Genomic DNA, 16,323 nt, shown 5'->3' with positions numbered 1-16,323 from the left:
TCAGTTAAAGGGGAAGTTCAGCCGCAATCACTCCCGTTGATTGTTAGCTAGCAGTGGTTTAGCTTAAATTAGCTGGCGTTTCTAGTGTCTGTTTAAAGAAAACCGACCGTGGGTTACAGTTTGTCCTGGCCTATAGACTATTTTCAGGGTGAGGAACCATTATCATAGACTTCCCCTTTAACACCTAGAGTAAAGACCTGGACAATGGCCATCACATGTTTTTACAAGTTTGTATTTCTTCTGAGTATGGAATGGAAGTGCATCAATAAACCATACCACAGCATTATCAATAACTGGTGTTTAGTGGAGCAATAATCAATAAAACCAGGTCATAGTTTTGGGGGAGGACTAGAAACAGGTCATAGTGTTGGGGGAGGACTAGAGACAGGTCATAGTGTTGGTGGAGGACTAGAAACAGGTCATAGTGTTGGGGAGGACTAGAAACAGGTCATAGTGTTGGGGGAGGACTAGAAACAGGTCATAGTGTTGGGGAGGACTAGAAACAGGTCATAGTGTTGGGGGAGGACTAGAAACAGGTCATAGTGTTGGGGGAGGACTAGAAACAGGTCATAGTGTTGGGGGAGGACTAGAGACAAGTCATAGTGTTGGGGGAGGACTACAGACCGGTCATAGTGTTGGGGGAGGACTACAGACCGGTCATAGTGTTGGGGGAGGACTAGAGACAAGTCAGTGTTGGGGGAGGACTAGAGACAGGTCATAGTGTTGGTGGAGGACTAGAAACAGGTCATAGTGTTTGGGGAGGACTACAGACCGGTCATAGTGTTGGGGGAGGACTAGAGACAAGTCAGTGTTGGGGGAGGACTAGAGACAAGTCATAGTGTTGGGGGAGGACTAGAAGGCAAAAGACGTAAACAATAGAAATGAAATGGAAAACAAACAGTAGGGAATAGGGTGCCATTTGGGATACGGTAACATCTAACAGTAGGGAATAGGGTGCCATTTGGGATGTGGTAACATCTAACAGTAGGGAATAGGGTGCCATTTGGGATGCGGTAACATCTAACAGTAGGGAATAGGGTGCCATTTGGGATGCGGTAACATCTAACAGTAGGGAATAGGGTGCCATTTGGGATACGGTAACATCTAACAGTAGGGAATAGGGTGCCATTTGGGATGTGGTAACATCTAACAGTAGGGAATAGGGTGCCATTTGGGATGCGGTAACATCTAACAGTAGGGAATAGGGTGCCATTTGGGATGTGGTAACATCTAACAGTAGGGAATAGGGTGCCATTTGGGATGCGGTAACATCTAACAGTAGGGAATAGGGTGCCATTTGGGATACGGTAACATCTAACAGTAGGGAATAGGGTGCCATTTGGGATGTGGTAACATCTAACAGTAGGGAATAGGGTGCCATTTGGGATGCGGTAACATCTAACAGTAGGGAATAGGGTGCCATTTGGGATACGGTAACATCTAACAGTAGGGAATAGGGTGCCATTTGGGATGTGGTAACATCTAACAGTAGGGAATAGGGTGCCATTTGGGATGCAGTAACATCTAACAGTAGGGAATAGGGTGCCATTTGGGATGTGGTAACATCTAACAGTAGGGAATAGGGTGCCATTTGGGATGTGGTAACATCTAACAGTAGGGAATAGGGTGCCATTTGGGATATGGTAACATCTAACAGTAGGGAATAGGGTGCCATTTGGGATATGGTAACATCTAACAGTAGGGAATAGGGTGCCATTTGGGATGTGGTAACATCTAACAGTAGGGAATAGGGTGCCATTTGGGATGTGGTAACATCTAACAGTAGGGAATAGGGTGCCATTTGGGATGCGGTAACATCTAACAGTAGGGAATAGGGTGCCATTTGGGATGTGGTAACATCTAACAGTAGGGAATAGGGTGCCATTTGGGATGTGGTAACATCTAACAGTAGGGAATAGGGTGCCATTTGGGATGCGGTAACATCTAACAGTAGGGAATAGGGTGCCATTTGGGATGCGGTAACATCTAACAGTAGGGAATAGGGTGCCATTTGGGATGTGGTAACATCTAACAGTAGGGAATAGGGTGCCATTTGGGATGCGGTAACATCTAACAGTAGGGAATAGGGTGCCATTTGGGATACGGTAACATCTAACAGTAGGGAATAGGGTGCCATTTGGGATGTGGTAACATCTAACAGTAGGGAATAGGGTGCCATTTGGGATACGGTAACATCTAACAGTAGGGAATAGGGTGCCATTTGGGATGTGGTAACATCTAACAGTAGGGAATAGGGTGCCATTTGGGATGTGGTAACATCTAACAGTAGGGAATAGGGTGCCATTTGGGATGCGGTAACATCTAACAGTAGGGAATAGGGTGCCATTTGGGATGTGGTAACATCTAACAGTAGGGAATAGGGTGCCATTTGGGATGCGGTAACATCTAACAGTAGGGAATAGGGTGCCATTTGGGATACGGTAACATCTAACAGTAGGGAATAGGGTGCCATTTGGGATGTGGTAACATCTAACAGTAGGGAATAGGGTGCCATTTGGGATGTGGTAACATCTAACAGTAGGGAATAGGGTGCCATTTGGGATGCGGTAACATCTAACAGTAGGGAATAGGGTGCCATTTGGGATGTGGTAACATCTAACAGTAGGGAATAGGGTGCCATTTGGGATGTGGTAACATCTAACAGTAGGGAATAGGGTGCCATTTGGGATGCGGTAACATCTAACAGTAGGGAATAGGGTGCCATTTGGGATGCGGTAACATCTAACAGTAGGGAATAGGGTGCCATTTGGGATGTGGTAACATCTAACAGTAGGGAATAGGGTGCCATTTGGGATACGGTAACATCTAACAGTAGGGAATAGGGTGCCATTTGGGATGTGGTAACATCTAACAGTAGGGAATAGGGTGCCATTTGGGATGCGGTAACATCTAACAGTAGGGAATAGGGTGCCATTTGGGATGTGGTAACATCTAACAGTAGGGAATAGGGTGCCATTTGGGATGTGGTAACATCTAACAGTAGGGAATAGGGTGCCATTTGGGATGTGGTAACATCTAACAGTAGGGAATAGGGTGCCATTTGGGATGTGGTAACATCTAACAGTAGGGAATAGGGTGCCATTTGGGATGTGGTAACATCTAACAGTAGGGAATAGGGTGCCATTTGGGATGTGGTAACATCTAACAGTAGGGAATAGGGTGCCATTTGGGATGTGGTAACATCTAACAGTAGGGAATAGGGTGCCATTTGGGATGCGGTAACATCTAACAGTAGGGAATAGGGTGCCATTTGGGATATGGTAACATCTAACAGTAGGGAATAGGGTGCCATTTGGGATGCGGTAACATCTAACAGTAGGGAATAGGGTGCCATTTGGGATGCGGTAACATCTAACAGTATGGAATAGGGTGCCATTTGGGATGTGGTAACATCTAACAGTAGGGAATAGGGTGCCATTTGGGATATGGTAACATCTAACAGTAGGGAATAGGGTGCCATTTGGGATGTGGTAACATCTAACAGTAGGGAATAGGGTGCCATTTGGGATGTGGTAACATCTAACAGTAGGGAATAGGGTGCCATTTGGGATATGGTAACATCTAACAGTAGGGAATAGGGTGCCATTTGGGATACGGTAACATCTAACAGTAGGGAATAGGGTGCCATTTGGGATGCGGTAACATCTAACAGTAGGGAATAGGGTGCCATTTGGGATGCGGTAACATCTAACAGTAGGGAATAGGGTGCCATTTGGGATGCGGTAACATCTAACAGTATGGAATAGGGTGCCATTTGGGATGTGGTAACATCTAACAGTAGGGAATAGGGTGCCATTTGGGATGCGGTAACATCTAACAGTAGGGAATAGGGTGCCATTTGGGATGTGGTAACATCTAACAGTAGGGAATAGGGTGCCATTTGGGATGCGGTAATGACTGCACCTGTCAGCGATGGCCTTAGCCATGAAGTAGTCCTCAGCGATGTATTGAGCGAAGGCGATCAGCCCTCCAGCCTGGTCCAGGACATCTTTCCTCATCAGACACGACATTCCTGTCACACACTTAATACCCGTCACGTTGGCTGAGATATAGGAGCGCGGGTGGGACGTGCCAAAGTACACCTGTTAGGAAATGGAGGAAGATTAGTGATAGGACAGATTAGTGATAGGACAGATTAGTGATAGGACAGATTAGTGATAGGACAGATTAGTGATAGGACAGATTACTGATAGGACAGATTACTGATAGGACAGATTACTGATAGGACAGATTAGTGATAGGACAGATTAGTGATAGGTTAGCCAGGCCTAAGACCTCTAAGGGATAATCAACTAGATTCCGTTTTTTCTTGAGTGGATGGGCAGGTGGCCGGAACATAATTACAAATAATTTATAGACTGTAAATTGGCCGCAAGATCGCCAAACAGATAAAATATTTGACTAAAACATAATCACACTACATTTGTATACAATCACATATATCCCTCATCCCTGTCATTCGCAGTAGAAAGAAAAGGAGATATCGCGGAAGAAGATCGGGGTGCTTGGTAAGGAGCCGGCGACGAGTGGCTAATCTGCCTTTGCCATCGATACTATTGGCCAACTTACAATCGCTTGATAATAAAGTGGACGAACTACAAGCACGTATATCCTACCAACGGGACATTAAAAACTGTAATATCTTATGTTTCACCGAGTCGTAGCTGAACGAAGACATGAATAACATACAGCTAGCGGGCTATACGCTACATCGGCAGGATAGAACGGCTGACTCCGGTAAGACAAGGGGTGGCGGTCTGTGTATATTTGTAAACAACAGCTGGTGCATAAAATCTAATACTAAGGAAGTCTTTAGGTTTTGCTCGCCTGAGGTAGAGTATCTCATGATAAGCTGTAGACCCACTATCTACCAAGAGAGTTTTCATCTATATTCTTCGTAGCTGTCTATTTACCACCACAAACCGATGCTGGCATTAAGTCCGCACTCAATGAACTGTATACGGCCATAAGCAAACAGGAAAACGCTCATCCAGAGGCGGCGCTCCTAGTGGCCGGGGACTTTAATGCAGGGAAACTTACATCCGTTTGACCTCATTTCCTCCAGCATGTTAAATGTGCAACCAGAGGGGAAAAAACTCTAGACCACCTTTACTCCACACACAGAGACGCATACAAAGCTCTCCCTCGCCCTCCATTTGGCAAATCTGACCATAACTCTGTCCTCCTGATTCCTGCTTATAAGCAAAAACTAAAGCAGGAAGCACCAGTGACTCGGTCAATAAAAAAGTGGTCAGATGACGCAGATGCTAAACTACAGGACTGTTTTGCTAGCACAGACTGGAATATGTTCCGGGATTCTTCAGATGGCATTTTGGAATACACCACATCAGTCACTGGCTTCATCAATAAGTGCATTGATGACGTCGTCCCCACAGTGACTGTACGTACCCCAACCAGAAGCCATGGATTACAGGCAACATCTGCACTGAGCTAAAGGGTAGATCTGCCGCTTTCAAGGAACGGGACTCTAACCCGGACGCTTATAGGAAATCCCGCTATGCCCTCCGACGAACCATCAAACAGGCAAAGAGTCAATACAGGACTAAGATTGAATCGTACTACACCGGCTCCGACGCTCGTCGGATGTGGCAGGGCTCGAAAACTATTACAGACTACAAAGGGAAGCACATCCCCAAGCTGCCCAGTGACACTAGCCTACCAGACGAGCTAAATCACTTCTATGCTCGCTTAGAGGCAAGTAACACAAACATGCATGAGAGCATCAGCTGTTCCGGACAACTGTGTGATCACGCTCTCCGTAGCCGATGTGAGTAAGACCTTTAAACAGGTCAACAAGGCCGCAGGGCCAGACGGATTACCAGGACGTGCACTCCGAGCATGCACTGACCAACTGGCAAGTGTCTTCACTGACATTTTCAACCTCTCCCTGTCTGAGTCTGTAATACCAACATGTTTCAAGCAGACCACCATAGTCCCTGTGCACAAGAACACCAAGATAACCTGCCTAAATGACTACCAACCTAATAGCACTCACGTCTGTAGCCATGAAGTGCTTTGAAAGGCTGGTCATGGCTCACATCAACACCATTATCCCAGAAACCCTAGAGCCACTCCAATTTGCATACCGCACCAACAGATCCACAGATGATGCAATCTCTATTGTACTCCACACTGCCCTTTCACACCTGGACAAAAAGGAACACCTATGTGAGAATGATTTTCATTGGACTACAGCTCAGCGTTCAACACCATAGTGCCCTCAAAGCTCATCACTAAGCTACGGACCCTGGGACTAAACACCTCCCTCTGCAACTGGATCCTGGACTTCCTGACGGGCCGCCCCCAGGTGGTAAGGGTAGGTAACAACACATCTGCCACGCTGATCCTCAACACGGGGGCCCCTCAGGGGTGCGTGCTCAGTCCCCTCCTGTACTCCCTGTTCACCCATGACTGCATGGCCAGCCACGACTCCTGGGGCGGCAGGTAGCTTAGTGGTTAAGAGCGTTGTGCCAGTAACCGAAAGGTCGCTGGTTCTAATCCCCGAGCCGACTAGGTGAAAAATCTGTCAATGTGCCCTTGAGCAAGGCATTTAACCCTAATTGCTCATGTAAGTCGCTCTGGATAAGAGTGTCTGCTAAATGACCCAAAAAAATAAAAAATAATAAAAAATATATATAAAAAATAAAAATAAATTAAGTTTGCCGACGACACAACAGTGGTAGGCCTGATCACCGACAACGACGAGACAGCCTATAGGGAGGAGGTCAGAGACCTGGCCGTGTGGTGCCAGGTCAACAACCTCTCCCTCAACGTGACCAAGACAAAGGAGATGATTGTGGACAACAGGAAAAAGAAGAGGACCGAGCACGCCCCTATTCTCATCGACGGGGCTTTAGTGGAACAGGTTGAGAGCTTCAAGTTCCTTGGTGTCCACATCAACAACAAACTAAAATGGTCCAAGCACACCAAGACAGTCGTGAAGAGGGCACGACAAAACCTATTCCCCCTAAAGAGACTGAAAAGATTTGGCATGGGTCCTCAGATCCTCAAAAGATTATACAGCTGCACCATCGAGAGCATCCTGACTGGTTTCATCACTGCCTAGTGTGACAACTGCTCGGCCTCCGACCGCAAGGCACAACAGAGGGTAGTGCGTACGGCCCAGTACATCACTGGGGCCAAGCTTCCTGCCATCCAGGACCTCTACACCAGGCGGTGTCATAGGAAGCCCCTAACAATTGTCAAAGACTCCAGCCACCCTGGTCATAGACTGTTCTCTCTGCTACCGCACGGCAAGCGGTACCGGTGCACCAAGTCTAGGTGACAAATACAATTTTATTTGATTTACATAAGTATTCAGACCCTTTACTCAGTACTTTGACGTGGCTTTGGCAGCGATTACAGCCTTGAGTCTTCTTGGGTATGACGCTACAAGCTTGGCACACTTGTATTTGGGGAGTTTCTCATTCATCTGCAGATCCTCTCAAACTCTGTCCGGTTGGATGGGGAGCGTCGCTGCACAGCTATTTTGAGGTCTCTCCAGAGATGTTCGATCGGGTTCAAGTCCGGGCTCTGGCTGGGCCACTCAAGGACATTCAGAGACTTGTCCCGAAGCCACTCCTGTGTTGTCTTCGCTGTGTGTTTAGGGTCGTTGTCCTGTTGGAAGGTGAATCTTCGCTCTGGAGCAGGTTTTCAAAGATTTTTCTGTACTTTGCTCAGTTCATCTTTCCCTCGATCCTGACTAGTCTCCCAGTCCCTGCCGCTGAAAAACATCCCCACAACATGATGCTGCCACCACCATGCTTCACCGTAGGGATGGTGTCAGGTTTCCTCCAGACATGACGCTTGGCATTCAGGCCAAAGAGTTCAATCTTTGTTTCATCAGACCAGAGAATCTTGTTTCTCATGGTCTGAGAGTCTTTAGGTGCCTTTTGGCAAACGCCAAGCGGGCTGTCATGTGCATTTTACTGAGAAGTGGCTTCCGTCTGGTCACTCTACCATAAAGGCCTGATTGGTGGAGTGCTGCAGAGATGGCTGTCCTTCTGGAAGGTTCTCCCATCTCCACAGAGGAACTCTAGAGCTCTGTCAGAGTCTCCTCCCTGACCAAGGCCCTTCTCCCCTGATTGCTCAGTTTGGCCGGGCGGCCAGCTCTAGGAAGAGTCTTGGTGGTTCCAAACTTCTTCCATTTAAGAATGATGGAGGCCACTGTGTTCTTGGGGACCTTCAATTCTGTAGAAATGTCTGGAGAGACCTGAAAATAGCTGTGCAGCAACGCTCCCCATTCAACCTGACAGAGCTTGAGAGGATCTGCAGAGAGGAATGGGAGAAACTCCCCAAATACAGGTGTGCCAAGCTTGTAGCGTCATACCCAAGAAGACTCGAGGCTGTAATCGCTGCCGAAGGTGCTTCAACAAAGTACTGAGTAAAGGGTCTGAATGCTTATGTAAATGTGATATTTCAGTTTTGTATTTTTAATAAATTAGCAAACATTTCTAAAAACCTGTTTTTGCTTTGTCATTATTGGGTATTGTGTGTAGATTGATGAGGATTTTTATTTATTTAATCAATTTTAGAATAAGGCTGTAATGTAACAAAATATGGAAAAAGTCTAGGGGTCTGAATATTTTCCGAAATACATTTCTGAACTTCGGTCAATTTCTTTGTGTGCGAACCACCCTTCATTTGCTTTACTTTATTGTTCATTGGTATAACGCACCAAACAAATACTATTTAAGTTTACATTTGAGCACGATAGTACCTGCTTTATACACCTGTCAAACAGATGGCCAATAAAAACGTTTTTATTTCACCTTTATTTTGAGTCAATGCTGAGACCAGATGACCAGCACCACAATAAACACATTAAACTACACATTCATATACACAATAAAATACACGTTATTATACACTAGAATACACTACACGAAAAGCACAATCATACAAAATAATTTATTCAGTAAAAAGGTTCCCTAACAACCATCTGAAATGCCCTTACGGCACCAATTCCTCCCATTTTAAAGTGCACTGTAGATCATTTCACACGTAAAGTAAAAAAAAAACTAAAAGCAGATCTACACAACTCAGTGGAGATCGAAGAGAGCGAGTTAGCCATCCCTGAGCCCGGGTCCTGGCGTCCCGCGGGTGGTTTTATTTGAGCGGAAAATCAGCTCCAAGTGATTTGATTTTTGGAAATCTGTTCCCAAGTATTCCCACGCATAATAGAGAGACATTATCGTATATACAAATGTAAGCAAGGTTTGAAATTATTATGTTTTAGTCAAATATGTGACCCACCACCTGGATTCGGTCCTATGTAGCAAAATCTTGAATTGTGTTTTTTACATTGGATAAAAGTAGAGACTCAGAGATACAGAATGGTATAAAATACACTGCAGTTGAGGAACAATGGGAAAGTAATTCTGCTTTGAAAGTTGATAAACTTGTAACCCCACTTTTGACAAAGTGGCCCGAGAATGTTTTGGTACACCTACTGGAGAGCTCTTCTTTGTCTACACCCATTCAGCATCGTTCACACCCTCTAAAGCCTTAGCCCCACCCATCTCTTTAAGGATTCACGTGAGGCCATGTGCTAAACAGAGTGAGTAGTGTAGTAAACAACCAAAGATTCCAAGACTAAAAGTGGTGAAAGTAGCAGCCTACAATAAATAAAAACTCCCGGTAAAATACACTTTATCTAGTCCTTGGCCTATATCCTAATCTGACTTTGGTGCAGGTCAAGTTGTTCTTCACTGTACCGTCTCTGGTAAACAAACTCTATATCAAATAAAATCTAAGTGTATTTGTCACATGCACAGGATACAGAAGGTGTAAACGGTACCGTGAAATGGTTACTTGGATATTTGCATAGTAGCAATATCAAAAACAGAAAGTGTCCTGATAAAAATATTTTATAATTATTAGACGACGCTTACCCATACACATTTACATCATTTAGCAGACGCTCTTATCCAGAGCGACTTACAAATTGATGCATTCAACTTATGATAGCCAGTGGGACAACCACTTTTTTTTTTTTATGGGGGGTGGGGGATGAAGGATTACTTTATACTATTCCAGGTATTCCTTAAAGAGGTAGGGTTTCAAGTGTCTCCGGGAAGGTGGTCAGTGACTCCGCTGTCCTGGCGTCGTGGGGGAGCTGGTTCCACCAATGGGGTGCCAGAGCAGCTTGTCTAAATTGATGGGTCATGTGAAAGAAATGCTTTAAACCACTCCCCCCTAGCCACATCTAGCTAAGTGGATGGTCACTATTGTCTAGACATGGACAGATGTTCATGAAATACAGTAGATGGTCGTAATCATCCCCAGACACACCTGGCCACACCCCCAGACCCACCTGGCCACACCCCCAGACACACCTGGCCCGTAATCACCCCCAGACACACCTGGCCACACCCCCAGACCCACCTGGCCACACCCCCAGACACACCTGGCTAACTTGACGGGTCATGTAATCATCTGGAGAAGTGGAGCCTTTTGTTTAGACATGTAGCTAGCTAGCTAAACAATTAACCAGCATAATCCCAACTCATACTGCTACCAATACAAACATTGTCATAGTTGTATTATAAATCTGCAGGTAGCTAAAGCTAATCAACTAGGTTTAATGTTAGCTAGATTTTTTTTTGTTTTTTTGTTGTTGGTATTTTACCCCCATTTTCGTGGTATCTAATTGGTAGTTACAGTCTTGTCCCATCGCTGCCACTCCCGTACAGACATGGGAGAGGCGAAGGTCGAGAGTCGTGCGTCCTCCGAAACACAACCCAACCGAGCCGCACTGCTTCTTGACACTGCTCGCTTAACCTGGAAGCCAGCCGCACCAATGTGTCGGAGGAAACACCGTACACCTGGCTACCGTGTCAGCGTGCACTGCGGCCGGCCCGCCACAGGAGTCGCTAGTGCGCGATGGGACAAGAACATCCCTGCCGGCCAAACCCTCCCCTACCCTGGACGACGCTGGGCCAATTGTGCGCCGCCCCATGGGTCTCCCGGTCGCGGCCGGGTTAGCTAGATTTCTGATTCGAATAATATTACTACACAGATCATACACGTAACATTAGCTAGCGAGTCAGCAAGCTAACGTTCACTAGCTAGCTTACAGTACGCTTTAAATTGCAATGAAAACGACTTTTACAAAATTGGAAAATTTGAATATCTAAAAATGTAGCTAGACTCTTACCTGTGTACATGGATGAACGCTTCACGGCTGACTGGAACCCTTCAACTCTGTTTTGTTTGTAGCTACATCTTGTTTGGCCAGCGTTGTGTCAAGTCACTCCGGTTCACACTGACCGTGGCGTGTGCAGAAAGTAGCCCATCACAACTTTTTCCAACCGATCTCGATGGCTAACGTTATATCTTTCAAAAAACGCATCGGTAGAAAGGACTATCAACACATACTGTGGGCGGCAGGTAGCTTAGTGGTTAAGAGCGTTGTGCCAGTAACCGAAAGGTTGCTGGTTCTAATCCCGAGCCGACTAGGTGAACAATCTGTCGATGTGCCCTTGAGCAAGGCACTTAACCCTATTTGCTCCTGTAAGTCTCTCTGGATAAGAGCATCTGCTAAATGACAAAAATGTAAATGTAAAATGATACTGAGCAGCTCATGTTATAGACAGAAGCACGCTACATGGCAGACCAATCCAAACTCATCTCACGGCATGTCCAGCCCATCCATTATCTCAGCCAATCATGGCTAGCGGGAAGGTACCTGTCTTTTTTCGGCTAAACCAACTAGGCTCGTAATTGAAATGTATTTGTATTTAGAGATGGAATACAAGTTTGTTATTAAGGCACATGAAAAAAAAAAAAGATGTTCAAATGCCTCTCCTAGTTTACTGAAACAAGTCATATATTATATCTGTTTGGGCTTAAGTTATATATTTAAAAAAATATCCATACAGTTACATGTCGGGATATTATTTTTGACTATATATATATATATAATATCGTATCGACAATATCGCAATATTATTTGTGTACTAGTCGGCTGTAGCTGCACCAAACCAGTATGTTTCCTCCATAGCTTGTTCTCCATCTTCTTTTTAAATAGGACGCCAATTTGTTTCAGCATTGACTGCTTGTCAGAATACATGTTTCCCTCCCTATGGCTTTCGCAAATTGAACGCGCCTTCGAGAGGAATAATTATCTCGCATAGAACACACAACAAGCCGACTAGGTAAAGAGGTCAACCATTCTACTATGGCGTGGTCTGATTTTGTTTTAATAACAACATTACAAAAATAGACTGGAAAGGTCCATCCATAAAGTAGAGGCTTTAAATGACTTTACCAGCAGCTACAGTAGGTTACACACAGCTGGCTGAGTCTTTACCAGCAGCTACAGTAGGCTACACACAGCTGTCCGAGTCTTTACCAGCAGCTACAGTAGGCTACACACAGCTATCTGAGTCTTTACCGGCAGCTACAGTAGGCTACACACAGCCGGCTGAGTCTTTACCGGCAGCTACAGTAGGCTACACACAGCTGTCCGAGTCTTTACCGGCAGCTACAGTAGGCTACACACAGCTGGCTGAGTCTTTACCAGCAGCTACAGTAGGCTACACACAGCTGTCCGAGTCTTTACCAGCAGCTACAGTAGGCTACACACAGCCGGCTGAGTCTTTACCGGCAGCTACAGTAAGCTACACACAGCTGTCCGAGTCTTTACCAGCAGCTACAGTAGGCTACACACAGCTGTCCGAGTCTTTACCAGCAGCTACAGTAGGCTACACACAGCTGTCCGAGTCTTTACCAGCAGCTACAGTAGGCTACACACAGCTGTCCGAGTCTTTACCAGCAGCTACAGTAGGCTACACACAGCTGTCCGAGTCTTTACCAGCAGCTACAGTAGGCTACACACAGCTGTCCGAGTCTTTACCAGCAGCTACAGTAGGCTACACACAGCTGTCCGAGTCTTTACCAGCAGCTACAGTAGGCTACACACAGCTGTCCGAGTCTTTACCGGCAGCTACAGTAGGCTACACACAGCTGGCTGAGTCTTTACCAGCAGCTACAGTAGGCTACACACAGCTGTCCGAGTCTTTACCAGCAGCTACAGTAGGCTACACACAGCTGGCTGAGTCTTTACCAGCAGCTACAGTAGGCTACACACAGCTGGCTGAGTCTTTACCGGCAGCTACAGTAGGCTACACACAGCTGTCCGAGTCTTTACCAGCAGCTACAGTAGGCTACACACAGCTGTCAGAGTCTTTACCAGCAGCTACAGTAGGTTACACACAGCTGTCCGAGTCTTTACCAGCAGCTACAGTAGGCTACACACAGCTGTCCGAGTCTTTACCAGCAGCTACAGTAGGCTACACACAGCTGTCTGAGTCTTTACCAGCAGCTACAGTAGGCTACACACAGCTGTCCGAGTCTTTACCAGCAGCTACAGTAGGCTACACACAGCTGTCTGAGTCTTTACCAGCAGCTACAGTAGGCTACACACAGCTGTCTGAGTCTTTACCAGCAGCTACAGTAGGCTACACACAGCTGTCCGAGTCTTTACCAGCAGCTACAGTAGGTTACACACAGCTGTCTGAGTCTTTACCAGCAGCTACAGTAGGCTACACACAGCTGTCTGAGTCTTTACCAGCAGCTACAGTAGGCTACACACAGCTGTCTGAGTCTTTACCAGCAGCTACAGTAGGCTACACACAGCTGTCTGAGTCTTTACCAGCAGCTACAGTAGGCTACACACAGCTGTCTGAGTCTTTACCAGCAGCTACAGTAGGCTACACACAGCTGTCCGAGTCTTTACCAGCAGCTACAGTAGGTTACACACAGCTGTCTGAGTCTTTACCAGCAGCTACAGTAGGCTACACACAGCTGTCTGAGTCTTTACCAGCAGCTACAGTAGGCTACACACAGCAGTCTGAGTGGAGCATTATAGACTGTTTAGTCCCTTCATCTGATTGTCTGCAAACAGTCACGCATGTCAGTTCAGCGCACCCAGCGTAACATAGAAAATACTATATTTGAGAATATATTTTGTTTCCTTGATTCCTAACATCCTCTCTCCTCGCTGGAGGTCAGAGGGGAGGGACCTTAAACCTTCTCTAGCTATACACTGGAGGAGGAGGTCAGAGGGGAGGGACCTTAAACCTTCTCTAGTTATACACTGGAGGAGGTCAGAGGGGAGGGACCTTAAACCTTCTCTAGTTATACACTGGAGGAGGAGGTCAGAGGGGAGGGACCTTAAACCTTCTCTAGTTATACACTGGAGGAGGTGGTCAGAGGGGAGGGACCTTAAACCTTCTCTAGCTATACACTGGAGGACGAGGTCAGAGGGGAGGGACCTTAAACCTTCTCTAGTTATACACTGGAGGAGGTCAGAGGGGAGGGACCTTAAACCTTCTCTAGTTATACACTGGAGGAGGTGGTCAGAGGGGAGGGACCTTAAACCTTCTCTAGCTATACACTGGAGGACGAGGTCAGAGGGGAGGGACCTTAAACCTTCTCTAGCTATACACTGGAGGACGAGGTCAGAGGGGAGGGACCTTAAACCTTCTCTAGCTATACACTGGAGGAGGAGGTCAGAGGGGAGGGACCTTAAACCTTCTCTAGTTATACACTGGAGGAGGTGGTCAGAGGGGAGGGACCTTAAACCTTCTCTAGCTATACACTGGAGGAGGAGGTCAGAGGGGAGGGACCTTAAACCTTCTCTAGCTATACACTGGAGGAGGAGGTCAGAGGGGAGGGACCTTAAACCTTCTCTAGTTATACACTGGAGGAGGTCAGAGGGGAGGGACCTTAAACCTTCTCTAGCTATACACTGGAGGAGGAGGTCAGAGGGGAGGGACCTTAAACCTTCTCTAGTTATACACTGGAGGAGGAGGTCAGAGGGGAGGGACCTTCTCTAGCTATACACTGGAGGAGGAGGTCAGAGGGGAGGGACCTTAAACCTTCTCTAGCTATACACTGGAGGAGGAGGTCAGAGGGGAGGGACCTTAAACCTTCTCTAGTTATACACTGGAGAAGGAGGTGAGGAAGGAATGGCAGAAAGATGAGCTGAGGTGGAAGAGCCGTTCTCTATGGATGCTCACCTGCTCCAGTGTAGCAGCGAATCCTTGTCTGTCGGCCACGTAGGGAAGGCCATGGACCAACCCAACCTTCTCCGTCATCTGATAGGCCATATCCGTCAGGGTGTCGGGTTTCACTGGCGAGGAAGAGGCCAGGATTGGCCAATCAATCAATCGTTGTCACCAAGGGCTTTTACAGATCAGGCAATGGAATCTAAAATTAACTCATCATGCTCAAAGTATTTCATCTAACTGCAGTACTTGAATCTAGTAACATGTTTGTATGTAAAGCAATCAAAGCCTGATGATCTAGGTTCAAGGTTCAAAACTAGAGCTGAACGGAACCTCCATGATCTAATGGGAGACACATCAGCCATAGTGATAAGAAATAAACAGGGTGGCTCCCTGCTCTGTTGTTATGATAAAATCAAGTGTAAGGAAGTGTCCCAAATACCACCCTATTCCCTACGTAGTGCACTACTTTTGACCAGGGCAGTGCACTATGTAGGGAACAGGGTGCCATTTGGGACACAGAGTTTGTTTCATACCTCGTATTCCGCTGTCGCAGATCCACACCAGGTCATACTTTGCCCCCTCATAACCTGGCATCAGGTTATTAATCTTAGGGTTGATGCCAACCTTTTTCCCTCCTGGAATGGAAACAATGAGGTCAGTTTTCTGGCCTGAGGTGTCCTAGCCATAGTGACTGATCACCAAGACTGTGTCACTGATCACCAAGACTATGGCACTGATCACCAAGACTGTGTCACTGATCACCAAGACTGTGTCACTGATCACCAAGACGGTGTCTCTGATCACCAAGACGGTGTCTCTGATCACCAAGACGGTGTCTCTGATCACCAAGACGGTGTCTCTGATCACCAAGACGGTGTCTCTGATCACCAAGACGGTGTCTCTGATCACCAAGACTGTGTCACTGATCACCAAGACGGTGTCTCTGATCACCAAGACGGTGTCTCTGATCACCAAGACGGTGTCTCTGATCACCAAGACGGTGTCTCTGATCACCAGACGGTGTCTCTGATCACCAGACGGTGTCTCTGATCACCAGACGGTGTCTCTGATCACCAGACGGTGTCTCTGATCACCAGAGACATTATCTTAAACCTGTACACTTTCACTTCCCTTTAAAGGATAAGAGCGTCTGCTAAATGACTAAAATGTGAAAAATGTGAAGCTGAAATCCTTAATGGTGAAACTTCCACTTCCTTTTGCAATATTACAACAAAGGAGTTACTTCAAACCGTGAACACTGTCT

At 46.4% G+C, this 16,323-nt stretch overlaps 1 protein-coding gene across 1 annotated transcript in view; it reads right to left on the bottom strand.

Moving 5' to 3' along the window:
- The window catches only part of LOC311127835 (ceramide glucosyltransferase), a 55,671-nt gene that overhangs the window by 1,228 nt on the left and 38,120 nt on the right, over positions 1–16,323 (bottom strand). Inside the window, exons 4-6 of the mRNA XM_084159716.1 lie at positions 15,593–15,694; positions 15,069–15,181; positions 3,925–4,103 (exon numbers count right to left, since the gene is read on the bottom strand). Coding sequence (XP_084015842.1) covers positions 3,925–4,103; positions 15,069–15,181; positions 15,593–15,694 — 394 coding nt within the window. The remainder of the gene's footprint in view (positions 1–3,924; positions 4,104–15,068; positions 15,182–15,592; positions 15,695–16,323) is intronic.

This window comes from Coregonus lavaretus (assembly GCF_964263955.1).
Source record: "Coregonus lavaretus genome assembly, chromosome: 4".
Lineage (NCBI taxonomy): Eukaryota > Metazoa > Chordata > Actinopteri > Salmoniformes > Salmonidae > Coregonus > Coregonus lavaretus.
This window is presented reverse-complemented; position numbering and strand designations above follow the sequence as displayed.